The following is a 26303-nucleotide window of genomic DNA, read 5'->3' as shown; positions in this document are numbered from 1 at the left end:
TCTGCACAGGCAAGTTTTTCCCTGCCCATGCCTTGTGTAGACAAGTGGGGCCACTGAAAAACTCTGTGCTCTTGGCACTGAGCTCAAACTGATGGTGATTTTCTAGTCATTCAATCACCAAGTATAGGATTCAGATATGTGTATCTGCAAATACTACAAATATAGCACAAGATTCCTTCAAAAATCCAAGTAACCATCACCTTATGTAGTGCCATACATGGACAGGTGAAAATGTTAGGTGTGCCAATCAGTCAGGGCTCGCAGACTGTGCACCTGTTAAAATAGACTTTGTTGAGGATACAAGTGAGGTGAGACAAAGCAGGTGAAGAGCTGGCTTAGCCACCTTTAGAGAGGCCTCAGAAGAGACAGGGCCAAGAGGAGGATGGTTGTGCTGAGTCAGCCATCTCTACTCAGTCTTTGGCTTTGTGGAGTTGCTTGGTCACCCAAACAAGTCCAGACCACTCCTGTTCTCAGTACTTACAAGGATGCAAGCCTCGTCCTTGGAATGCTTGAACACATAACCCAAAACTGTTAGAGCGTGCACACTGCTGAGTGGCTCGTGAATCTGTCCTTAACCCATAGGACTCAAATTTCCTCAGTGTGATTTATTTCACACAGCAAGTTCACATACATCCAAGCTCTTTGAGTGGATGGTCACCCACATCTTTATATGTGAGCCTGTCTCCCAGCCTGTGTCTCAAAGGGAGAAAACAACAACAAAGTGGAACTGGATGAAATTACTAGCCCTTTATAGATCCCAAACTTGGGCCAGGCTCTGATATTCACAAACTTGGTGCAGATGGTTTTGTACTGACTTTCCTGCTAGAAGGCCAGATTCAAAGAGTGCAATTTTTGTATTCATATGCAGAACTCATGTTCCAGAGGCAAGAACTGAAAATCAACCGCACATTAAAATTCTTTCTAACACCTAATGGGGTAGCGCTAACACAGCAGGTGCTAAAAATACCCATAGAAGAATGAAGCCACTTCACAATGGTCCCATTTGAATCCTTATCGGATATCTGAAGGATATGCTAGCAAGATGGCCATCTTTCTTGATGAAGAAGCCTTATGCACCTTGCTAGTAGTCAAAGAACCCAACCAGAGGGAAAGCAGAATTTTGTTCTCTTACGTGCTCTTTGGGCTGTCTGTTTATCCCTCGATTTCCTGGGAACACTCCCAAACATAAAGTAGCAGCTTGCTCATTGTGAAGTGGACTCATGCTGAGGCCTGAGCCTCTGAGAGGAGAGCAGCAGCCGGGGAGGGGGGGGGGAGATAACTAATCAGGACGCTTCCCTTTTGTATTAGGAGAAAATTAGGAGTTAATGTGGTATAAGGGTCTTTGGACTTTTATGTTTATATTCTATTTACTCATAAAATGTCTTCCATCTTTCGGGAAATAACTGCTCTGAAAATGGAAGGATAAGCTTCATGGGAAAACTGTAAAGAGAGGATTTTTTTCAAAGTATCCCTGCTTCTAAAATTGGAGCCCCAGTGTGAGCATAACTGTAAGAGTAGAAAGTATAACTGCTGAGGGGCTGAGCCCACAGTGCCAACTTGCAAGAGAAGAAAATTAAGCCTGTCAGGGAAAAAAAAATGGAATTACAAGGTGCTGAGAGCTGAGAGAAAATGAGAGGTGACTTAATGGATATGATTTCTCTTAAGGATGTAGAAAATGCTGTAAAATTACTCGTGGCTACAGTGGTATAATTCTATGCATATACCACAAATTATTGAAGTGTTCTCTCTGAGTAAATGGTAATATCAATTCATTTTTATTTCTATGGCGTTATTTTTTAAAAGTTCTTCAAAAATGTATGGAAAACCCCGGTGGGGATGAAGAGTGTTTTAAAGGAGAAACAAAGTTCACCAGGCTGGGGTTGGGGGATGGGAGGGATGATCATCAGACAGACAGAAAAATGGGCTCAAGGACACACTGAAATGGCACTGTGGGGACCTGAGGAGATTTCATGTTAAAACAGGAAAGACATCTGAGAAGGGACTCCCTCGAACATGCGGCATACTGCTGTGTAAAATGCTGGTGGGGGGGGATCTCTGAGGAACCAGTGTAGGTGTCTTATCACCTGTCAAGGGCTGTGGCCTGGTGTTGACATGTGCTCAGCATCATTACACGTCAGACTTTCCTTCTGCTTTCTCTGTCTCCTCAGAAACTCGTCCCACTAGCTGGGTAGTCTCCACTGGCTTCTAGAAATGTGTTTGCATTTCCAGGTCCCCATTCCTTCTAACCCCCTCATCCATTTTTCTGGAAACATTAGTTTATAGCTCATGCTCATTTTCCTGTATCTTGTCCATTTCACAACTCACTACCGCTATATCTCAGTCCCAGCAGCACTCCACTGGAATGGTTTCAGCAGAAATTAGTGACCCTAATTCTCAAGACCGGGCTGCCCGTGTTCAGAGCTTTTCTTACTGCCCATTTGGGCCACTTTCCAAATGTCTCCCCATCCCATGTACTTACATTAATTATTTGAACCATTCCCTTATCTAAGCCTTATTTGGGGGTGATGGTGAAGGCAAGAGCAAGGAACAAAGGTGGGCATGGTGGTGCACACCTTAAACCTGGGAGGCAGAGGCAGTGAACTGCTGAGCTCAAGGCCAGCCTGGCCTATCTAAAAAAAAAAAAAAAAAAAAAAAAAAAACTGAAAAAGAAAAAAGAAAAAAGAGACAGTACTGTATGAGCAACAACAAGAAACTGCTCTGAGCACCCTGGTCCATGGTCACCAGAACTTACTGTGTAGAGTGGAGCAGGATGAGGTTACAAAGGGAGGCAGACTACAGTCTCTCTAGGCTGTACCAATATTAAGGTAGTGTGATTTTTTTTTCCCAGTAGTGTGTGGATGGTGGATGATAGAGGTGAATTGGTCAGACCTGCCTGTACAAAGGGCATATTGCATGTTCACAATACGGAAGACCGGTTTAGAGGAGAGAGAAAGCCAAAGGGCCAGGAAAGAGGGAATCTAGGGATATATGTTCATTTCCGTCTCTTTGACATGGTTACCAACAGCCATGAAACTCACCAGAATAATCCCACCACCCTTGCAAGGAGCCCAGTATTTTCTGTCTCATATAAATATGCATGAAACATAAACATAGTTCCTTTTTATGTAACCATTAAAGACTTCTACTTGCCAGAGGCTCTACCACTAAGCACATAGCCACAAGATGAACGATAGCATTGTGTAGGGGGTGGGGGTGGGCACATGTCTTTGCCAATGTTTAATACAGTTTGCTTTTTCCATATTCAACCCCAAATGCACACAAAGTATGTAGTCTACCCACTGGCTCTCCAGGGTGAGGGGTCTGGACCTACATAAACAACGATAGAATAAACTCTCATACTCACTGTGAAAGACTGGCAGTCAGAGACGTTCAACTCTTGCAAGTTTTTACAGTGGCCTAAATCAAACAAGGAAGGCATCACTAAACAACACACTGCAAACATTTAGTTTTTCCATCCTACATTCAATACAACGTTTTCATTAAAAAGTAAAGAGAAACTTTAGCAAGAAATGTGTCCTAAGTATGTGGGTTTCTCTGCTCAGGCAAATGATGTCTTTGGCTTAAAACCCCATACATACACATGTTTGTTATTGTTTGCAGAGTACAGGAAGAAGATGGGAAGAAAAAACTTTTCAATTTAAAAAATACTATATCCTTGGGGATTTTAATCTGAAGGCTTAAGAAAAATAATTTATTTTGGTTGGTTGGTTGGTTTTGGATTTTGGCCTTTTTGGGTACATAGCGTTTTAATTATTGTGCATGTGTTTATATATGTGTATATGAATGTATGTATGTATGCATGTGAATGACAAAGGTTGGTAGACAGTGTTTCTTCATGTTATTGTTCTCACTGAACTTGGAGATTGCTGATTCAGCAAGCCTAGGTATCCAGGGAGCCCCAGGAATCCTCCTGCCTCTGCCTCCCCTGAACTGGAATTATAGATACCTACTACCATACTTTCATGAGAGTGCTGGGGACCAAGCTTGGTTCCTTATGCCTATGTGGTAAGCACCCTACTGACTTTCTGGCTGAGCCATCTTCCAGGACTTATTCTTTAGTTTTAGTTTTAAAATATTTTATTATACCCATTTTTACACATATACAAGGATTGAAAGGACTATACTGTGAGCACCTATATCTCTGCCATCTAGATTATAATCTGTATTTATACTGGCTTTATTACATGCCCATTCACTCATCTCTAAATTGGTTCCACATTGTGCATTATTTTTATGCATTTCAAAGCATGTTATAGAAGCACTAACCCTCTAATAGTTCACATGCATAATAAGTGAAATAAACTATTTGTTAGGACTTCATTTATTTATTTATTTATTTATTTATTTATTTATTTATTTGGGGCTTTTTGAGACAAGATTTCTTTGTGTAGCCCTGACTGTCCTGGAACCCAATCTGTAGACCAGGATACCCTTGAACTCAGAAATCCACCTGTCTCTGCCTCTCATGTGCTGGGAATTTTAAAAGCCTGTGCCACTACCACCTAGCTGTTATGACTTTTTAAGTTAGATTTATATACAAATTGCAATAAGTTATAGAAAAGTGGAGATTGAGAAGGGCCATATGCCTTAATAGCTCTTGGAATACTGACCATTGCATGCCTCAAGGAAGATAAGACACGCAGACAGACAGCTAGACAACGCACTCAGCACCTTGAGAGATGCTTAGGCTTTGGAGCAGGGCTGGGGGATACATGAATGGTGACTGTGAGGACCGCTTGAAACCAAGCAGTGGGAAGGTGCTCTAGGTGGGCGGGGCCTCACTAGACAGGAAAAGCTGCCGGGATGTCCCTAGTACTCAGAATAAGTCACATCTCAGTGAAGCTTGCCTGCAAAAATTCTTGCCCAAATTCTAGGGAATTTGATTTCTAGTTAAGGAAACTGGACAGAACAGGTCACAAAAGAAGGGAACCCCTTGTTTAGACAGAAGTTGATGAACACTATGGAGAACCATAAAACAAGAAAGGCAGACTGAAGTCCTTGGCATGGGGGCCACAGAGAAGCCCTCACTGTCAGGGTGGCATTGGTGTCGTGGTGACATATAAGGGGATAGCTGGGACAGTGCCATTTATTCTAAGCATTTCTAGGTCCACATTCAACATGAGTGGCTGAATGAAAACGAGGACATGGCCACTCCAAGGTAGGGTTGAGGAGAAGGGGTGGGGGGAGAGAGAGACAGAGAGAGAGAGACAGAGAAAGACAGAGAGAGACAGAGAGACAGAGAGAGAAAGAGAGGCAGAGAAAGAGGCAGAGAGAGAGAGAGAGGGAAAGAGAACGGCCAAAGGCATCTAGAGCCCAGCAGAATAAACCAGGCCATGAAAGGATGGGGACTGGGGTGGGGGACAGAAGTGACACAGGAGCAAGAAAGGGCCATGAGCTGAGGACCAAGAGAGAAGCTGAGAGGACAGAGAGAACCAAGACAGCGCATGGACAAAATGGCCGGAGTTTTATATAAAAAAGAAGCTGGGGGAAGAGAGGTGAAGCTAGGGCTGGAGAGATCTAGAGTGGGAGCCTGGGATGAGACAGGCTGAGAGGAGCCAGCAGCCAGTGGCCAGAGGACTCTGTAGCAGGTACTTGCAATGCTGAGAGAGCCTAGCAGTCAGTGGCCACCATCTTCTCTGATATGTTAATAATATGTAATTAATAACTTATTTATTAATATGTTAATAATCTCAGTCTTTTGCCCAAGGTTTCTTTGGGACCTGACAGTGGTGACTAGGAGAGACTGAAAGAAAAGCATACGGCCAGGAAGAGCACGCCTACATGGCTGTGTATCTCAGGGCTGGCAGGAGAATGTCTTCCAATTCTTAAATCTACAGGATGAGGAACACGTTGGAGTGTTCACCAGGCTGAGTCCTAACAGTTGAGAACTTCCCATGGGCCGGGCATTGAGCACCTTTCATCTGCCCAGGGACCAGGAGACATCATAACTCCATTTTACAGATACTGAAGATGAGGTTGGGTACAAGCTAGCAGGACAGAGAGTCATGACTCAAACTTAAGGCCCAAACATGTGTATACTAACTAAACCAGGCAAGTAAAAGGTAAAGGACCGTCTACAGCACATTTTTGCCCTCTTAAACTAGCAGGCTCAGAAAAAAATAAATCTGCTGTTTCTGTCTTACGCTGTTCAAGATGGCTCTTCACTCTTCGCTTTCTTTCTTGTGTCCCACCTAGGAGCTCTACACACCCCAGTTGGGCCTTACCCACACTTGGATTCCAGAGGAAGACTTTCTTGTTCCTTCTGCCTGGGGCCAGCTGGACATCAGAATGCGCATAGTGGCCATCTTGCTTCTGTTCTGCCTTTGCAGAGCTGCTGAGCCTCGCAAGTCCAGCCCTGGTGTTTTGAGAAGTCAAGGCAATCCCAGCCGCAGCCATGGCCGTGGTGGCAGGAGAGGCTCCAGCCCAGTCAAACGCTATGCACCAGGCCTGCCTTGTGATGTGTACACTTATCTCCATGAAAAATACCTAGACTGCCAAGAAAGGAAACTAGTCTATGTGTTGCCTGACTGGCCTCAAGATTTGCTGCACATGCTGCTAGCAAGAAACAAAATCCGCGTGTTAAAGAACAACATGTTTGCTAAGTTTAAAAGGCTGAAGAGCCTGGACCTGCAGCAGAACGAGATCTCCAAAATTGAGAGCGAGGCATTCTTTGGTTTAAATAAACTTACCACCCTCTTGCTGCAGCACAACCAGATCAAGGTGCTGACAGAGGAGGCGTTCATTTACACGCCACTCCTGAGCTACCTGCGTCTCTATGACAACCCCTGGCACTGCACTTGTGAGCTAGAGACGCTCATTTCCATGCTGCAGATCCCACGGAACCGGAATCTGGGGAACTACGCCAAGTGCGGAAGCCCACCAGCGCTGAGAAATAAAAAGTTGCTGCAGCTAAAGCCTCAAGAGCTGTGTGATGAAGAGAAGGAGCAAGTGGACCCCAAACCCCAAGTGTCGGGGATACCCGCAGTCATCAGACCAGAAGCAGACTCCACTCTGTGCCACAATTACGTGTTTCCCATACAAACCCTAGACTGCAAGAGGAAAGGTGAGCCGTTCTGCCTTTCCTGTTTCTGCAGGCTGTTAGGAAAGGTCTCTCCCTCCCTACAGCCATGGTGCCTGGAGATGCCTGGCAGGAAGCTGTCTCCGACAGCAGTGGAGTGTACAGAGTTCAGTTCAGGGCAGTTGGTATAACCAGGGAGCAGCAGCAGAAGATGTACATTGGTAAAGTGCCTGGCTAGCAAGGACCAATCCCCAGACCCACCTAACTGGGCAGGGTGGTCCCCATGTGTAATCCCAGCACTTGAGAAACAGAGACAAGAGAGTCTGAAGTTCAGGAACATCCTTAACTACACAGTGAGTTGAAGGGTAGCCTGGGCTATATGTACTACATGAACAGGGTCTCCTAAAAATAATTCACACACACTCACACACCCCGAAACAAAGCATAAGCAAATGAAAACAAGTTCAAGGCCATCATCCTCAGTTACCTGGGAGGCTGGAAGCCAGCCTGGGCTTCGTGACACCCTGTTTCAAAATCAGGGAGAGTCTGTGTGGGAGAGATGGGTTAGGAGCATGCACTGCTTCCCAGAAGGCCAGCATTCCATTGCCAGGACAATCGGGTAGTTCACAGCCACCTACAACCCTGACTTCAGAGGAATCCGACGCCCCTGGCTTCCATGGGTGCCCACCCACAAGTGTCATATGCACACTTGATTAAGAAGTCAATAAATATTTACATGAAGAGAAAACAGCAGGGGCTGGGGCAACCACGAGAGTTTGGTCATTTGTTCAAGGAAAGCTGTGGCAGTAAGGAATTCATTTAGTCTTGAATCTAATTTATCTTGGATACAGGACAGATACCCTCTATACAAGCTGACTTACACCAATTATGGAAAGCACAGACATCTGTGGGTGGACATCCTCCAGGCCAGATATGCCCAGCTCAGGCCCAGCAGGGTGCTAACGATGATAGATATTCCACTTGCCCAGTCCTGTGGTTTTCATGAGCTGGTGGAACCCCACATCTTAGATCTTCCCAAGTATCCAGAGTGAACAAAAATCAAGTCATTTAAAAGTACTTTCCCTAAGACTTATGAAACTGGGAAACTCTTTCTAGGCTATCCCCTCATGTCTGTAAATCAATGGTAGACTTTCCACCCCACACAGTCTTGCACAGCTGTGCAAGAACTGCACATTAAGTGATGAACCAAGAACAAATGGAAGAGTTTAGAAATGCTAACGACAGCCGGGTGTGGTGGTGCACGCCTTTAATCCCAGCACTCAGGAGGCAGAGGCAGGCGGATTTCTGAGTTTGAGGACAGCCTGGTCTACAAAGTAAGTTCCAGGACAGCCACGGCTATACAGAGAAACCCTGTCTTGAAAACAAACAAACAAACAAACAAAAAATTGCTAACGATGTGTTAGCAAAGTCTGACACTGTCAAAGAGTAATCCAAGAACTGATAATGTCTTTATAATAACAAGCCCTATGACAATATCGATGTGTTTCATTTGGGGCATGCTTTAAAAGTTTATTAACTTACAGCAAGATGTCATTGGAGTAGAGTCAGTTTGAGCATGGCATAACAGATTTCCATCTATCTTAGGTGATGTTGTTTGTTTGCGTCTTTTGTTTGTGTTTGTTTATTTGAGGGCCAAAGATCAGGATTGCTGAAGGGATCCTAGCAGATCCTCTCAAGATGGTTAAGAGCAGGACCTTGTTAATGTGAGAGATTAGACAGCTGGGGCCAGGAGTAAATTTGTTAGCTTTTGGCCAAAGCTTGCCACTTTCTCCTTGACTCTGAAGTGGAGTGTGGTGAGATCAGTCTGGGACCAGGAGCAGGGAGAGGTGTGCCCACTGGAGTCACAGCGGAGCAGTGATAAACAACCAGGACTGGCCAGGCTGGGTTCCTCTGATTTTAGAGAAAGTCCTCACTAACTGAAAATCTACCAAGTGCTAGGTACCCTCCCGTATACACATGCTGTCAGCTTTCAGGCAGTCCTGTCCCCATTTAAACACGGTGGTGGGGGGTTGGGTGGGGGGACTGAAGCAGCAGCAGCTCAGGAAATCCCATCAGTCAAACGAGGTCTCCCAGTTAAACCATAGAACAAGGCAGGAACCTTCATTACCCAAGCCAGCACTTGCAATCTTCCAGAATTAATCTGACCATATGCAGACAAGCTACTGCCACATGAAAAGGCATTGGAAAATTCTAGAAAGCACTGGAGAATTCTAGAAGACTCAGCGGGTGTAGTTTTGCCACAGCAAGGTAGGGAGGAATGTCCTTGATAGCTTTATAAAGAGAACTGAGGATTTATGCTAAAGCACAGACATCCTCCTGGATGTTTTCTAAGCTTTCGTTTGGATTGCTTAGACTACAAACTAAACCCTGGGCTAGAATACATCCTGTTACTGAGGTTCTGTCCTCAAGCTTAGTGGAAGCTGTACTTGCTACACGGGGTGTCAGAGAGTAAAGTACAGAGGACTGAGCTCACAAGTTATCTGAGAAGAATACTATCTCCATAAAAGATGGGTAAGACTTCATAGCAAGACGACAAACATTGCTCTGAGAGGTAAGAACATTCTGCGGGCAGAGGCATGTGGATATCTGTGAGTTTGAGGGCTATCCTGGACTACATGGTGAGTTTCAGGACAGCCAGGGCTATATAGAAAGACCCTATAAAGAGGTGCTGTGAGAGTTAAATACAGACCATTCCCTTTCTGCTTTCTCCTTAGTCTTGGGCCACCAGCTCCTCTACAGCCACCAATGAGCACAGCTCTTATTTTGTCTCTTTTCCTATAAAACATTTCTCCTTTTCTCTTGACTAACATTGGCTATAAAACATATTTTACTGCTTTCCCTTTTGCAACTTGTTGTTGCCTAAATATAATCTTCTAAAAATACCCCTCAAATTAATCCTCTCTGTTGCAAAACTGCAGGGTACCCGGATGAGGAAGAGAGCTCCTTCCGATGAGGGAATTCAGCCTTTCCCAAAGGACTAGCAGTATGTAACACTGAGTCATGTGTTAAAGGACAACTTGAGTCCCTCTAGTTGCTAGTGACTATGTAAAATTCAGGGCCTGTATTTTCATTTTTTTTAATGTTTAGTTGATAACACAGCAGTAGTTTACATGTTTATGAGATACAGTGTGATTAATTCTAATCAATGAATATGATGTTTAGTGACCAGATCAAAGGAATGGATCAATCCCTCACCTTAGGCAGATATTGTTTGTGTTGGAAAAGTCAGCGTTCTCTCTCCTAGCTACTTGAGATGTACAGTTGTTGTCAACCATACTTATGCTTCCTTGCTTTCCTGCCCATCTTCATCCTTGTATCTGGTGACTACCCTCTCTCCATCCCCAACACCGGCACAACCTCTAACACCCTCTAGTTCTGGACTATATAATGAAGGCTTATTAAGACTTTTCACAATTAACTAAAACTGCCTCGCTGTGGTTTAGATAAGTCCATTAATACTATTCATCATTTATTTTCATTTTGTTTTATTACAAATTCCTATTTTAAGTTAATTGCTATAAGGAAAAGTCTGCCTAAACTCATTTTTAGTGTCAGCATTGAGCTGCCTTCCTTTGTACCTTCAAAGCAGTAACTTAAGCAACTTTAAAACAAATAAATACACAGCAGTTGAAAATCATGGCTAGAATTCAAATATGACAACCTTAATCTATTCTAATTTCTTTATTTTGTTCCATAAATGGTAACCAATCTCAAACAAATGGTTGCCGGACAGTGATGGTGCATGCATTTAATCCCAGCACTTGGGAGGTAGAGGCAGGCAGATTTCTGAGTTGGAGGCCAGCCTGGTCTACAGAGTGAGTTCCAGGACAGCCAGGGCTACACAGAGAAACCCTGCCTCAAAAAAAAACAAACAAAAACAAGTGGTCAATAATGTTCATCTGTAGGCCCCTGATGATGGAGTACCAATGTTTTTGATGGAATATATATATATATATATATATATATATATATATCACACAAAATATAGAGTTTCAGGAAACCTAAAGTGTGCCATCAAGGGGATGGGGTGGGGGTGGGGGCGACTAGCAGTGACATTAGTGAAGAAAAGCCACTATTAACTGCTCCCATTCTTAAACAGTGCTTTCATAAATGATAAAGCTCGCTGTAGAGATGCTGTCCCTAGGAGGTCACATGGGCAGTAGTAATTCACAGTTCAAGCCACAGGCCACCATGTAATGCTATCTTTTCCCTCAAGACTGGGTATGTCCACTATGCCAAGCATTTACCGTGCCTTCTGTGTGTGTCCTCCCAATATCAGGTCCTCCCCTGAGCTCTATGCAAGGGTACCACACAGGGAATGCAAGCAGGGGACTTGCAGTATGGACCCTTCCAATGAGGGAACTCAGCCTTTCCCAACGGACTAGCAGTGACTCAGATGTGTGCAGGGCACTCACTGGTGCCAACTCAACCACACAGACCTCAAAGATCACTATTTTTGCCTTAAACATCTGACAGCAAGAAAAAAAATAATAGCTTTATTCATGGAACAATGGGCCCTTTGCCAACACAACTCAGCCTTTCAAAGGGAGTAAGTGTGGGGTTGGTTGAAAGGCAAATTTATGCCATATTGAGGTGACAGGATTTGCCAGGCACACATGGAAGTATGAGTTCTAAAACCAATTTTAACTTCACATTTAACATAATTTACTAATTTGACTTTGAAAGCTAGGAAAAATTATATAGGAAAATTGGCTCCAGCTGCTTCTGAAGTCAACTTGCCCCTGATTTCAATAATAATTAAGAAATTTTACTTTCTGATAAACAAGCTTATGTGTGTCTCTTTAACTACTACCAAGTCTTCAAATGATTTCTGAGGCTGCTGACAACCAAAAGCCTACTAAATGGGAAAATGATGTGAGGAAAATGTCCCAACTTCCTCCTCATAGTAAGGTTCGGCTGTCGGAGAAGCAGAGCTCATAAGAGCTGACAGGAGATGCAGTATCTCCTGCAGTGTTGGGCAAGAACGAGGTCCACAATTGCCAGCTCAGAGGTGGACGCAGGGGGTCAGTTGTTCAAGGCCTTCCTTGTTCAAGTCACAGCAAGTTCAAAGCCAGATCCTATCTCAAGCCTTCTCCCTCCCCTACCTCAAAACATTTTGATTCATGGTAAATGTGAGCTCTGGATGCCACATGGCATGTGGTCTAGAAATGAAGACATTGAGGAAGTGTCATTTTGATGTGAGGAGATATGTAGTTGTCTGTCTGTTCTCTATCGGAGGCACATAGCTTGCATCAACTTTATAACTCATTCAAATTTAAGCAAGAAAGATTTTTTTTCTCTCCACTACAACCAATGAAGTTTCCTATTTGTTTCTAGGTCATGCTAGGAAAACTCTTGGTTTGCATTTCCTGCTACTTGGGGATGCTATTTCCATTCGGGAGTTTGCTGACAACTTCAAAGTTGTCTTTTTCTAGCGCCCACAAACCCATTGCTTAACCTGGGCTTCAGAGTATTCTTAACAAGCATCTTTTCTACCCATCGATTTGCGGCTAACCCACTTTCAGCTTGATTTACAGTGGGTTTTCTGTCATCTATCCTCAAGTCTGGTCCAGTAGGCAGGTTCTGATCTATAGGCTTTCTAGAACTGAAGGGGTGCCAGCTCTGCTGACTGGGACACCCTACAGGACTCTGGCCTTGACTTACTGACTGCACCTGTGGCCTCTTCCTCCCCTATGTATGTGTATGTTATACATGGGGGTTCTAGGCAGGTAGACAGCACATCAAACAGGAGGCCAACATAGACAGATTAAGGGCTGGGTTAGCATGTTTAAATTGTGATGATGTTACTCTTGGCAAATGACCTAACTTCTTTGTGCCCCATTTCCACATCTGTAAAATGAGGTTAATAATGGAACATATACAGTTCTCTTCATTTAATTTTGTTAAGAGTGCCTAGATCAGGAGCACATAGATAGGAAGGGCCCATCAAGAAGGGGAAAGAAATTCAAGGAAGTTTGACTCAAGAGGTTGTACTAAGGAATCTAGAAATGAACTCCAATACCATCCCATTAGACACAGGGGTTGGAACATAGCTCAGTCACAAAAGTGCTTGCCATGGAGGCATAAGGTGCCGAGTTCAAGCCTTAGTAGCCATGTAGAAAGCTGGGTATGATCGCACATGCCTATAATCCCAGCTCTGGGGAAGCAGAAACAGGAAGAGCCCAGGGGCTCACTGTCCAGCCAGCCTAGCCTGATCAGCAAGCCCAGGTCCTAGTAAAAGACCCTGTCTCAAAACAAAAAATGTGGCATTTCCTGAGGAAGAACAGCTGAGGTTGACTTCCAGCCTTCACAATCATGTTATAGGAACATCCAGAAGATGCACACACACATGAACACACATACACATATATGAACAAAGGCCATGCAATCTGGGCCATTAAAGAGGAAGGAAAAAAAGCTAAGTCCAAGTCACTACGTTGTAAATATTCCTGGGACTAAGAAACCATAAATCCCAAGTTGTTATTCTTAATATTTCATTACAATTTTGTTAAGATATATTCACAATTCAACCATTTTATACCAAAAGCAGCAGTGTGGATAATGAATGCCACCTTTCATAAATGTGTTTTACAGTTCCTGGTTCTAAGAATCTCTGCTTCCTCAGAAAGCCCTTGGGGCCACCCAGCTCTGCAGATGTCAGTCAGGCCATTTATTGTTGCTACATGAAAGCAAGACTGTTTCCCACTCTAGGCTACAACTGCTGCCATTAAAACCAACACTTCTTGCTAAAGACTAAAGGGCAAGTCTCACAGTAAAATATAATATAGGACTGGTTACTTTTTTGAAAAGCATGATTTAAAGATAGAAAATAAATAGTAGAAGCAAAATCAAGGTGAGCCTTGGTTTCCTGTTACCTCTGAGGACGTAACCCCGGCTTTCCCCTTCATGTTGCTGTTCCTAGCTTGTTCTTTCTGAAAATCTGGTTTGTGCGGAAGTGGGAATTTTGGGAATGGTGAACTCCACCTCAGGAGTAAAGTGGGTGAAAAGTTATCAAGTCATGCATGAATTTTAACATCTAAGAAAGCAAAAGTAAGATATGGCGTCCCCGCCGGGTGGTGGTGGCGCACAACTTTAATCCTAGCACTCGGGAGGCAGAGGCAGGTGGATTTCTGAGTTCGAGGCCAGCCTGGTCTACATAGTAAGTTCCAGGACAGCCAGGGCTACACAGAGAAACCCTGTCTCGAAAAAACAAAAAACAAAACAAAACAAAAGATATGGCGTCCTCCTTTACCTACATTAGTCCCCCATACACGCACTTTGGTTTCAGTTCATATCTAGTCAGCCAGGAACTGAAAATATTAAAGTAGAACATTCTAGAAATAAGCCACTGGTAAGAAACTTACTAAAGCGAGCTTGTAACTGCTGTTTTCCTGTATGATGTTGTTGTTGATCCCTTACTGCATCTACTTCACAAAGAAAACATTGCCACAGGCACCGGGCTTGGTGCTCTGTGCTTGCAGGCATCTACTTGGAGTGTTTCTCCTGAGGATGAGGGGGCTGTTGCCATGGTCTCCTGAGGATGAGGGGGCTGTTGCCATGGTCTCCTGAGGATGAGGGGGCTGTTGCCATGGTCTCCTGAGGATGAGGGGGCTGTTGCCATGGTCTCCTGAGGATGAGGGGGCTGTTGCCGTGGTCTCCTGAGGATGAGGGGGCTGTTGCCGTGGCTTGGGAGGATGAGGGGGCTGTTGCCATGGTCTCCTGAGGATGAGGGGGCTGTTGCCATGGTCTCCTGAGGATGAGGGGGCTGTTGCCGTGGCTTGGGAGGATGAGGGGGCTGTTGCCGTGGCTTGGGAGGATGAGGGGGCTGTTGCCATGGTCTCCTGAGGATGAGGGGGCTGTTGCCGTGGCTTGGGAGGATGAGGGGGCTGTTGCTGTGGCTTGGGAGGATGAGGGGGCTGTTGCCATGGTCTCCTGAGGATGAGGGGGCTGTTGCCGTGGCTTGGGAGGATGAGGGGGCTGTTGCCATGGTCTCCTGAGGATGAGGGGGCTGTTGCCGTGGCTTGGGAGGATGAGGGGGCTGTTGCTGTGGCTTGGGAGGATGAGGGGGCTGTTGCCATGGTCTCCTGAGGATGAGGGGGCTGTTGCCGTGGCTTGGGAGGATGAGGGGGCTGTTGCCATGGTCTCCTGAGGATGAGGGGGCTGTTGCCATGGCTTGGGAGATCAGGAAAGTCAAGAATGTGGTGTTTGTTTATGGGAGCCGTGTGCCTGGGATCATTTGTTGGCAGAGGAAGCATAAAATGATGGATAACCTGACATCATAACAGAATGGCACCCTGACAGAGGGCAGCGGCAACTCCTCAGGAGATGAGGAACAAGAAAGAGGCAGCAGCTTTACTGGTAGTCACCGGTGCCCCACCCCTGACCAAGAGCAGGGAGAGAGTTAGCTTACACTTCCAGATGGCAGTCTCCACATTATCAAGGAAAGCCAGCCTACAGGTAGCAAGGGAAGCAGAGACCGGAGGAACGCTGCTCATTGGCCTGCTCTTCATGGCTTGCTTAGTTTGCTTTTTCAAGCAGCCACGAGCGCCTGGCCAGGAGTGGCACCACTCACAGTTTGTTGGACCCTTCCATTGTCAGTTATTAATCAAAAGGATGCACCACAGTCATAGGGAGTCATCTGATGGAAGAATTCCTCTTTTAAGGTCCCCTCTTCTCAGATAACTCTCGTTTACACAGTGGTGACAAAGACTTACCTGTACACTCTCTTTACCTATTCTGTAGCTTGTCTTATTCTGTAGGTCTTTGCTGGACTGAAGCTTCCTATGTCTTATGCAGGCCTCACGCCTGCAGCCACCTCCCTGCCCCTGTCCCTCACGTGCACTACTAGGCCCAGCCTTTCAAAGGTGGGCCTTTTGGGTCACCAAGATAGAGTCCCTGCTTCCCAAATGACTCTACAGCCTTGCAGAGTCTTCCTCTTCTTTAGCTCCTGCCTCTGCAGCTAAGGAGTGAGAGGCCCCTCCCTTGGACCCTCCTGCAAAGCACGGTGCATGCTAAGCATGGTACAGGCTAAGCATGGTGCATGCAATTTGAATCCAGCACCTGCCAAGGCTCATTCATGTTTTCTTTGGCTCCAGCTATCTATCTCCCCCCAGCCAGCCCCCCACGCTAAGCTGACCTGCAGCCCCTCAAGATTAATAGAAACTAGAAGCCAGAAAAAATGTAACCTAAACACTGTTCATTTTTCCAGAGTTGAAGAAAGTCCCAAGCAACATCCCTCCAGACATAGTGAAGCTTGACCTGTCATCCAACAAAATCAGACAGCTCCGACCCAAGGAGTTTGAAGATGTTCACGAACTAAAGAAGTTAAACCTAAGCAGCAATGGCATTGAGTTTATAGATCCTGGTAAGTCACGATGCATGCTCTAGATCCTGGTAAGTCACGATGAATGCTCTAGATCCTGGTAAGTAAGTCATGATGCATGCTCCTTCAGGTGGGGGGCAGCTGGGCTGTGGCTTTTCTTCTGTGGCAACACCTATAGTAAACTCCATTTAGGTACAAAAAGTAAGTTCAAAGAGTCTGAACTTTAATTAAGCATGATGCTTAAAATAGGGATTGTTAGACACTCAGATGTGTGTGCTAAAACATTGCTCTACAAAGGGTGTAGTACTGTCCAGTCATCCCTTGGGGTCCAGTGTCTTTGTTTCAGGAACTCTCTCAGACACCAAAATCCCTTTTGTAAAATGACATGTGTTTCCCCTTATACTTTAATTGCTCTTACTGATAACAATATCATGAAAATGCTATCAAAACTGTCACTATACTATATTGCATAAGAAACAATAACAAGAAGAAAAGTCTGGTGAATGCACTACAAATTCAGACTAGACGTCATGTTTTCCAGCTACTTCTAATCTGTTGATTGAATCTGCAAATACAGAATCCAACAGGTGCAGGACACGGACTACATGGTACTAAGCAATATTCACTCAGTCAGCCTAGCTAACAGAGGCATTTGTAAAGTAGTGAATGGTGGGAGTGGAGGGCCTCACACAGTGTACACCAGAGTGGTCCTGGGCTTCTCACTCTCCTGCCCTGGCTTCTCAAGTGCTCATATCACAGGGCCCACCATCACACCTGTATGGTGATGGCTCCTTTGGTAAAGTGGATGCCACAGAAGCACAAGTACCTAAGTTAGGATCCCCAGCACCTATATAAAATCTTGGTGCAAGGACACGCACGTATGGCCCCAGCACTGAGGACAGGAGGACAGAGCTCATTGGCCAACAACCCTAGCCAAATAAATACGTCTCAGGTTCAGAGAGAAATTCTCTTTCCAAAATGAAATAGAGAGCTGATGTTGGCCTTGACCTCCACACACACACACATGCACACACACACATGCATACACACACATGCACACACACACATGCACACACACACATGCACACACACACATGCACACACACACATGCACACACACATGCACACACATACATGCACACACACGCATGCACACACACATACACACACACATGCACACACAAGCATATGCACATAAACACGTGCATATGTCATACACACACAATATAATAATTCATAAATCAAACTAATGAAAATGTAGTAAAAGATAGGAATATGAACATATAATGCTTTTAAAATGGAAATTCAGATTTGACTTTTGAGGGGGTAGACATTAAGCCCCAACTTATTTACTATAAATTCAAAACTAACTGCTAAATACCAGGTTCATAGGTTCAGAGGAAGCATGCTCAAGTTGAGCTAAGATGTTAACCATGCTCCTACATCAAAATTGGTTCTCTCTTCTGCCCTTCTAGGCTCTCCACCGCTTGCTAAGCAAAGCCTCTGGTGGGAAACAAAATGAATGCCGTGAATAAAGCAAACACTAGCTCTGGAAGGAACTAGGCTAAACTGCCTAGTTTATCTATCACACATTTCCTTGCAGTGTGCTTGCAATCTAAAAGGCCCAGCTATAAAATGATCACTTATAAATATAATATTTATTATATTATAACGCAGCATAGAGCTAGAAATATTTTTGAATACAATCATATTTCCTATGTTAAAAGATTAGAGCAATTACTTTTGTGCCCCTGTGTACTTGTTAATATGTGGGTGTGCACGTGTATGGGCAGAGGTTGACAGTGTGTCTTTTGCACTCACTCTTCCCTTTATCCGTTGAGACAGAGCTTCTCACTGAATCTTGAGCTCACCAATTAGCTAACGTGGCTAGTCTGGAGCCCCTCCTGTCTCCCTCCACCTCCCCAGCAGGGGGGTTGTAGGCCCACATTACCCTGTCAGGCCTCTTACATGGGCTCTGGGGAGCAAACTCTGGTTCCTGTGAGTGTCCAGTGAGCACTGTAGCCTCTGCGCCTTCCTTTCAGCCTCTCTGCTTCTAGTAATAGTATCGCAAGCATCAGCAGAGCCTCACTATTCCAACACAACAGACACGAAAAGCAAAGATGAACACTCCGGTGCTACAAAGGCATGTTTTACAATTAAATATTATAAATATAGCATTTAAATATTATACAATTATAACAACATTTTAAAGGGACAGTTTGCTACGCTTATTACCTCAGCCTATATACATATTGCACTTTGACTGGCAAGATTAAAAGCAATTTTCTCCTCACAGTAAATACAAAGGCATTTCTTTCGTATAGTCATTATACTTACTAATGCTCATATCAGTCAATGGTGTGTAGACTCTACAAAGTCAGGCCACAGGTTGAAGAACCCAGACCTCGTGCCCCATGAACACCATAGATGCATGGAGTAAGTGTGGTGTGCCTGAGCAGGCACAACATGCATTTCTAATGCTCTCATCGAAGCTGCAGTTGATAACTGTCAGTAGCATGGATGCCTGGGCATTTGTGTAATAAATGCAAGTCCCAGGGTTTAATTCCCAGCAACACACACACACAATGAATGCAGATGACTTTTAGAGCTTTGGTTAAATAAACTAAAATGCCAATTATTATTAAACAGCCTCAACTAAATGTGTTACAGCAGTGAACAGCCATGCTATAACAATGACTCGCCACAACAGACTATGGAATATAAAAGCCACTCCCTCTCTCCCTCCCTTCCTCCCAACATCCCTTTGTTAAATTCAACACAAGGGAAGGATTTTCACTCACAAGTATGTGTTGAACCAAGCACCAAGTACTTTCTTTGGTAAGTCCTTTAGAAGAAAAGAAAATGGATCTTAGAGCTTAAATAAGACAAAATTAACTAAAACAGTTTGAAAGTAAAAGGCCTACTGTATTTCAGAATTTTAAAATGAAGCACTTCCCAGTGACTTCCTTGAGAATTTGGGCTGCCTTGTGAGCAAATGTGGGGCACCAGACGGTAGAAGACTTGGGTGACAGTCTGGTAAAATATAGGGCATCAGTGGAGAAGGGGGGAAAGCCACCCTACTAGGAGTTTTACTTCCTTCAAGGAATCAAGCTAGCTCTCCCAGGGGGCCTAGATACACCCACGTTAGTAACTGCAGTTCTTTTAAATGTAGGACTGTTTATTTACACACGCTTTCCATCTGGAGGGTTGTTTCAAGAAAAGTGATTTTGTGATGGCCTGCTTTTAGAATTTTAGCCCGAGCCACAAAATGCCAAAATTTCAAAACTATCATCACAAGGATTGATCATCTCTCATGCCCAACTCCTCAGCCTTCTCTCTGGCCCAAAATAGAAAGGAGTCTGTTTGGGGCTCCGTCAAGAAAAGACAATATGAAAATAGTGACTCGTATTGATGTCAAGCATATTTTCAGATTCAAAATAAGGATGCTGTGTTCTAGCAAGGGCATTCTGAAAGAGTAAGGTGAAAATGTTCAAAACAGAGACAAGACCTTTGAAGCTGGGAATGGCCTGTGAATTTTGGAATGTGTGGTGGACCTTTAAGTGTGCATCCTTTGTCCTTGACTTTATCTGTTAGGAGTTATTTTGTTCCAATTTCTCAGCATCCCGCTAAATCAAATGCATATGCCTGTAACACTGATAGACACCACCGCTTACCAAATTCAACCAGATGTTTCAAAAAACATGGGAAGAAATTATTTGGTTTGGAACTGTACAAAAATAGACTCTCACCAGCAGAGCCACTAAACTGGAAAAGGTTATATTTTTTTTAGGCATTTTTTAGAAATCACCAATAAAATAACCTAGGAAGCTGCCATGGGTTTTTATGTTTTCCTGTGCTCACGTCTTACAATTGACACACTTACCTTATTTGTGTGCCCCCTTTTTGCAACATCTTCCCAATTAAAGAAGAAATACACCAGAAAGATGTACTTTTCTGACACATTCAGAGTACTGGGCAGAGATTACAATGTGTCAACACCACACAGGCTTTCCCCATGTTCCAGAAAGGTGATTTTTAAAAACTTAGAACCAACTTTTTCAAATAAAACATGCTAGTCTGTCTGATCAAGGGAAAGCTTCGTTTGATAAAAATATATTTCTCATATTTTGTATTTCCTCAAATGTTCAGTAAGGAGGACACACTGAGACCCTGACCCAGAAATCCTCTCCACAGAGCTAGAGAGGAAGAAAGCGCTTTCCTCATTAAATAAACATTATACCAAAATACCGCCACAACTCAGGCAAACACTAACAGCTTGCAAAGTCAGAAAGCCATTTCTGTGACCCCTTTTAAGGACTCAGATAGATCCGACCTATCACGCACACATTTTCATGATAAAGCAACAGCTCGGCCTTAAGTAGCAGGACCTCGAAGTGAGTTTTTAATCACGTAATGCACCTGTTAATAGGACAACTGTCTGGTTTGGCTGGGAGTCTTTATGCAAACACTGCCACACTTCTTTCTTCACGACAGGAAGTAGTTTGCAACTAGAAGCAAGGCCTTAGTGAAGTTAGCTTCCTTTTCTCTCACCAGAACTGAAAAGCTGAGGGCCAGCAAGTCCCTTAATGGGCTCTGTCCAGTCTCAGAAAATACTGAGAGTCACATGTGTACTGAAGAGAATGTTGTGACGGAGAGAATGGGGTCTCTTATTGAAACCTGTGTTTGGCCGTGTGACAGACACATGGTGTGTGGCCGTACAGCTCCCCTACCCACTGATTAATAAGTGGTCTCTGTTTCTAGCTGCCTTTTTAGGGCTCATACACCTAGAAGAGCTCGACTTATCAAACAACAGCCTGCAGAACTTTGACTATGGAGTGCTAGAGGATTTGTACTTTCTGAAACTCCTGTGGCTCAGAGATAACCCTTGGAGGTGTGACTACAGCATCCACTACCTCTACTACTGGTTAAAGCACCACTACAACGTCCACTATAACGGTCTAGAATGCAAAACGCCGGAAGAATACAAAGGGTGGTCTGTGGGGAAATACGTACGGAGTTACTATGAAGAATGCCCCAAAGACAAGCTGCCAGCATACCCTGAGACTTTTGACCAGGACACAGAAGATGATGAATGGGAGAAAATACACAGAGATCACCCAGCAAAGAAGCACAGAGTGAGAATCACCATCGTGGGGTAGTTAACTACCGAACCGTCCCCGCTAGACCTGGCTGCACAGCGCTCTGTGGCCACGGGAAAACCGCATGTTTACATTTGGATGAATTGTGGGTTTGGGGATTTAGCTCAGTGGTAGAGCGCTTGCCTAGAAAGCACAAGGCCCTGGGTTCGGTCCTCAGCTCTGGAAAAAAACAAAACAAAACATTTGGATGAATTGTGATGCCTATTTATGCAGGGTAATCAAGCTATAAGGAGATTCCTCTGATTTGTTTGCAACTATTATTAGGCTGTGGCAAGTTTGATAATCTAGGGAAACCTGCCCGCCTGCAGATCAGACTCCCATGACAAGAGTACACAGTGGGCCAGAACTGCTGGTACATGTCCACAACCCCAACACTAAAGCTGAGGCAGGAGGACCATGATGCCAACCTGGGCTACAAAGCCAGAAACTGTCTCAAAAGAATCCAACTAGTCCACACTGGTGACTTGAGGGAGTTGGATATTAATGATGGCATTAGAATTTCATAGTGCATATGTTTTTAGTGGCTTTTTGAAATAAAACTTAAAAAACAAGGTTCATTTTTACATATAAGTCCTTGTATAGTCTTTCAAAAATGATAAAAATGAAAAGTTACAATGGATTGTCACCCCTTTCTCCTGTCAACCCTCGGCTATTATTAATTGTTTAACTCAATTTAAGCATTAAGTAGATTTGCAATTTTGGATTCAAGAGGAATCCAGAGGAATGTCCTGATAAGCCAAATTCTCCACTATTCCTCACGGTCAAACAACAACAAAAAAACACTGTCATAATAAGCAAATAGAGAATATGAGATGGTTATTATGAAAAGCCAGTCAGACAGCTCTGAGAGACAGACAGCTCTGAGAGGCTGACAGCTCTAACAGGCAGCTCTGACAGACAGGCAGCTCTGACAGACAGGCAGCTCTGACAGGCCTAGGTAGATGATCTGAATCATGAGCCCTGAAGACCTGAAACTGCCAATGAATATGGAAAAAACACTTCATTTCTTCCTGTCTGTGTCTAGAAGCCACTTGTCATGGTTAAGCAGGCCCAAGTACTTCCTCCAAAAGTAATAGAGCAAAGTTCAAAACAAGTCATAAAATTAGGACTCAGGGCCAGAATCTGGGGTGAAAAAAAAAAAAAAAAGAAAACAAAAAATAACATCAGAGAATATTTAAGGGAGGATGGCATTCAAGATGATTGCTGCTAACTGGTTTTATTTCAAATTATGCCACCTAGAAAATACAGAGCCAGCAAAAGAGGCTATGCATACAGAATATAAATCTGACTTCGTCACCTTACATACAGTAACCAGAGAGACTTCATGCACTGGGCAAACCACATGGAAAGAAAGGTTACTTCCCATGGTTTCCTCCCACACAAAACATATTGCCCTTTCTCTATCAAGACATTTGATACAAAGTTTAGCAACTGGTCTTCCTTAATTCTTGCAAAAAACAACCCAAGCTTGAAAAATGATATATGAGAAATAGTACTGAGTACTTTATTAAGTGTCTCTTGTTGTTGAACTCTGTGTTAAAAGTTTCCAGTGTTGTGCTTATAATTCACAAGGACCCTCTGAGGACCGTAATGCTATCTACCTTTCAAAGATGAGAAATCCACAGCTCAGGGATCAAGCAACTTGGACAAAGCCACATAGATGGCAACTATCAGAGCTAGAGTCCAGAGCCAGGTAAACAGCCAAGATCCAGTCATATAAATTCTTCTATTGTACACAAAAACACAGTCCTTGTACTTGGCTACCTAGACCAGAATTTCCAAAACTAGATCCCCCCCCCCAAAAAAAAAAAAACTAGCAGATTTAAGAGACATTAAGCTTTGCCTCCAGGAACATCAACAAGAGTGGTTGGCAAGGGATACATCTGAATCTGCATTAATATCTATGGAAAACCAAGATAATGGAAGCCAGAGGAATTGCCAGCAATGTTGGTTTGGTTTAGGGCATCTGTGTGAACAGTGAGCATCTGAGCCCTCACGGAATTTACCAGTGGTTTGGGTATAGGAAATGCACATCTCAGTTTCCACACCAGCAGTCATCATAGACAGCTGTTAGATTTACAGTGTTGCTCAAGAGATATTATAGATTCATTTATCATTGCCCATGAGCCTCTCGGGTAGGTAGAGTAAGGGTGAAGACCCGAAGTGTCCCATGTTACCTAAATGTCAAGCAGGGGACTAGCCTAGCTGTGAAGAATTGAAAGGGGGTAAGCAGATTGAGTACGGTTCAGAGAAAAGGTTCAAAATTTTCCTGGTCAACTTTTTGGAGGCTAGTTTGGGAACTTAATTGGTTCTTTTATATCCATCATCATCCCCTGGGATGTATTTGGAAACAGGCTCTGAAACATATTATAATAGAAATTATTCTCAAGTATCCAAAAGCTACGTGAGCTGGAACACTGATCTTGTTCAGAAACATTCCTGAAGTCAGGCTATTAAAAGTCTGCTTATCTCCAAGTGAGAGGTGCACAAGGCCACACAGCCGATGCTTCTGCTACCAAGTTCTTACATAACAGCTACTTCATAGTTTGACTTTAGACATTCCTTCATGTTCAATGGGCAGTATGTATTCATGTTCAGTAGGCTGTTGGGGGCTGGTTCTAACTTTGATTTCATCAGGAATCTGTCTGTCCAAACACTGAAGGTCCTTGTCCCCAATTGGTTTTTGATCGATCAATAAAGATTCCTGTGGCCAATGGCTATATTTGTGAACATATCCAAAGGGATATGGGACAGGACCCTTAGATTTGTACAGGTTAGGATGTGGGAGAGAGGAACAAACAGAATCACCATGATGCGATGGGAGATAGATCAGTTGGCAGGAAAGAGAGACAATAAGCCATGTGAGAATTCAGGTGGGTGGCCACTGGCCACTTTCCCAATTGGGCCTGGGGTAGCAGGAGGAGGTTTAGTAGTGCCTAGCCTTTGAGATAGCCCAGGCATTTAAAGTGTGTGTGTGTGTGTGTGTGTGTATGTGTGTGTATGTGTATATGTGTGTGTGTGTTCCATTTGTGAATCCAGAAAGCTCCTTGATGAGTACATGTGTGTGATCGGGAGCCCAAACTCACAGCTACAGATAGTGCCTAGTGTGGGGGCAAGAACGCACTATTAAAATAATTTAGAGACTCCCAAATGAAAGAGATAATACACACATACAATGATATGATTTAGGAACGGGGAGAATGAGTTTCTCAGAGAGCAGGGTCACATGGTTCCTGTGCAAGCCATGAAACTAGACAAAGGAACACAGCTGCAGGCAGGGACTTACCCTGGGCTGCCTGCTAGGAGGGAAACAATGAGAAGCAGACAATAAAAGCTGCCTGCCTCCAGCCACCAGATAAATAAGGAATAGAGAGTTATAAATCTGATTTAATTGTTTTTAAGGATAGAAGGGAATATACAGATTTTTGCCTGAGCCACATGGGGATGTCTTCCACGGTTTGAAACTGATACAAAGAGCTTAAGCTGAGAAGCTGGGAGCCCTGCTATGCAAAGAGTCAGGCTGGCTGCTAGGAGGAAGACAATGAGAGGCAGAGAGGCAGATGGTAGATGCAACCTGCTTCCTACAAACATAATCAAAGGATAGGGACAAATAAATATGATTTAATTGTTTTTAAGGATAGAAATAAGATTGAATGAAAAATGCTTTAAAGAAATTTAAAAGTCTTGTCAAGGCAAATTCTTAAAAATCTTTGAACGTGTACCACATGGGATTTCTGGAATTGCCTTTGCCTGCTACAACATAAATAGAGCTCGTAAATTGGCTCATGCAGTAAGTAGACATAGATAATAAATATTGAGGCATTCAATCTGAAAAACTTAGGTTGAGAGCAGGTGGTAGGAAGCCTGACCTTTCTCAGACAGTAGAGACTTAGGCCTGGAGAACTACATAAAGAAAGGGACATGTGTCCCCACAGAGATATTACCCTCCATAGCCAGGAGGATTGAAGTACACAGAGATGTATAAAATACTGAGACTTTTGATCTTAAATTACAGGTCAAAAAGCAGGAGATGGTGAAGAAGCACTGTCTCAACAGTTAATATGTGTTTAGATTGCTTTAATTGCTTTGAATTGCTTTAATTATCACAATGTGTGTGGTTTTGAGTTTAGTGGTTATATTAAAATTCCTCTGGGAAAGAGGTCAAGCTATACCTTTAATGATTTCCAGTTACTGGACAAATGACATATTTTGGGGGAAGGACTCTGTATTTGTGTTGACAGGAAAGGAGAAAGGGCTTTGGACCCCCTTCCAGAGTGATGTGGATCAGATATGACAAAGGAAGATTCCCTGAAAATCTCGAAAAATTTGAGGAAATCATACAGGACAGGTAACTTGATCTGCCGATTCCTTGACATGAGAATAGTCCAGCAACCGGCTTAGACATAAAAATATCTCTAGCCAAAACTTTAGCTAAAATGAGACAATAAATCTTGTTCGTTATGGAATCCTTAAGATTCTTCATGCTCAAGCCGGGCGTGGTGGCACACGCCTTTGATCCCAGCACTCAGGAGGCAGAGGCAGGCAGATTTCTGAGTTCGAGGCCAGCCTGGTCTACAGAGTGAGTTCCAGGACAGCCAGGAATACACAGAGAAACCATGTGTTGGGAAAAAAAAATCTTCAGGGCTAACATTGAGGAGAAAACAGGGACCAGAAGAGCATAATGACATTAGTCAATGATATTCATCATGGTGTCAGTGATATTCACTTTATTTTTTTTTCAAAAAAATTTATTAGATATTTC

General features: G+C 43.7%; 2 protein-coding genes across 3 annotated transcripts in view; one reads left to right on the top strand and one right to left on the bottom strand.

Annotated features, from left to right (window-relative positions):
- Window positions 1-21721, top strand: part of Lrrc17 (leucine rich repeat containing 17) — a 32358-nt gene extending 10637 nt beyond the window's left edge. The window contains exons 2-4 of the mRNA XM_021163603.3: window positions 6217-7084; window positions 16269-16424; window positions 21144-21721. Coding sequence (XP_021019262.1) covers window positions 6310-7084; window positions 16269-16424; window positions 21144-21541 — 1329 coding nt within the window. The 5' untranslated portion in view covers window positions 6217-6309 and the 3' untranslated portion in view covers window positions 21542-21721. The remainder of the gene's footprint in view (window positions 1-6216; window positions 7085-16268; window positions 16425-21143) is intronic.
- Fbxl13 (F-box and leucine rich repeat protein 13) overlaps window positions 1-26303 on the bottom strand; it is a 159340-nt gene that overhangs the window by 68833 nt on the left and 64204 nt on the right. For both annotated transcript variants that reach the window (XM_021163601.2, XM_021163602.2), the window contains exon 10: window positions 3365-3417. In XM_021163601.2, the coding sequence (XP_021019260.1) occupies window positions 3365-3417 (53 nt within the window). The remainder of the gene's footprint in view (window positions 1-3364; window positions 3418-26303) is intronic.

Source organism: Mus caroli, unplaced genomic scaffold (genome assembly GCF_978045245.1).
Source record: "Mus caroli unplaced genomic scaffold, Mus_caroli_1 scaffold_4, whole genome shotgun sequence".
Lineage (NCBI taxonomy): Eukaryota > Metazoa > Chordata > Mammalia > Rodentia > Muridae > Mus > Mus caroli.
Note: the sequence above shows the minus strand (reverse complement) of the source record. Positions and strands in the feature narration are given on the sequence as shown.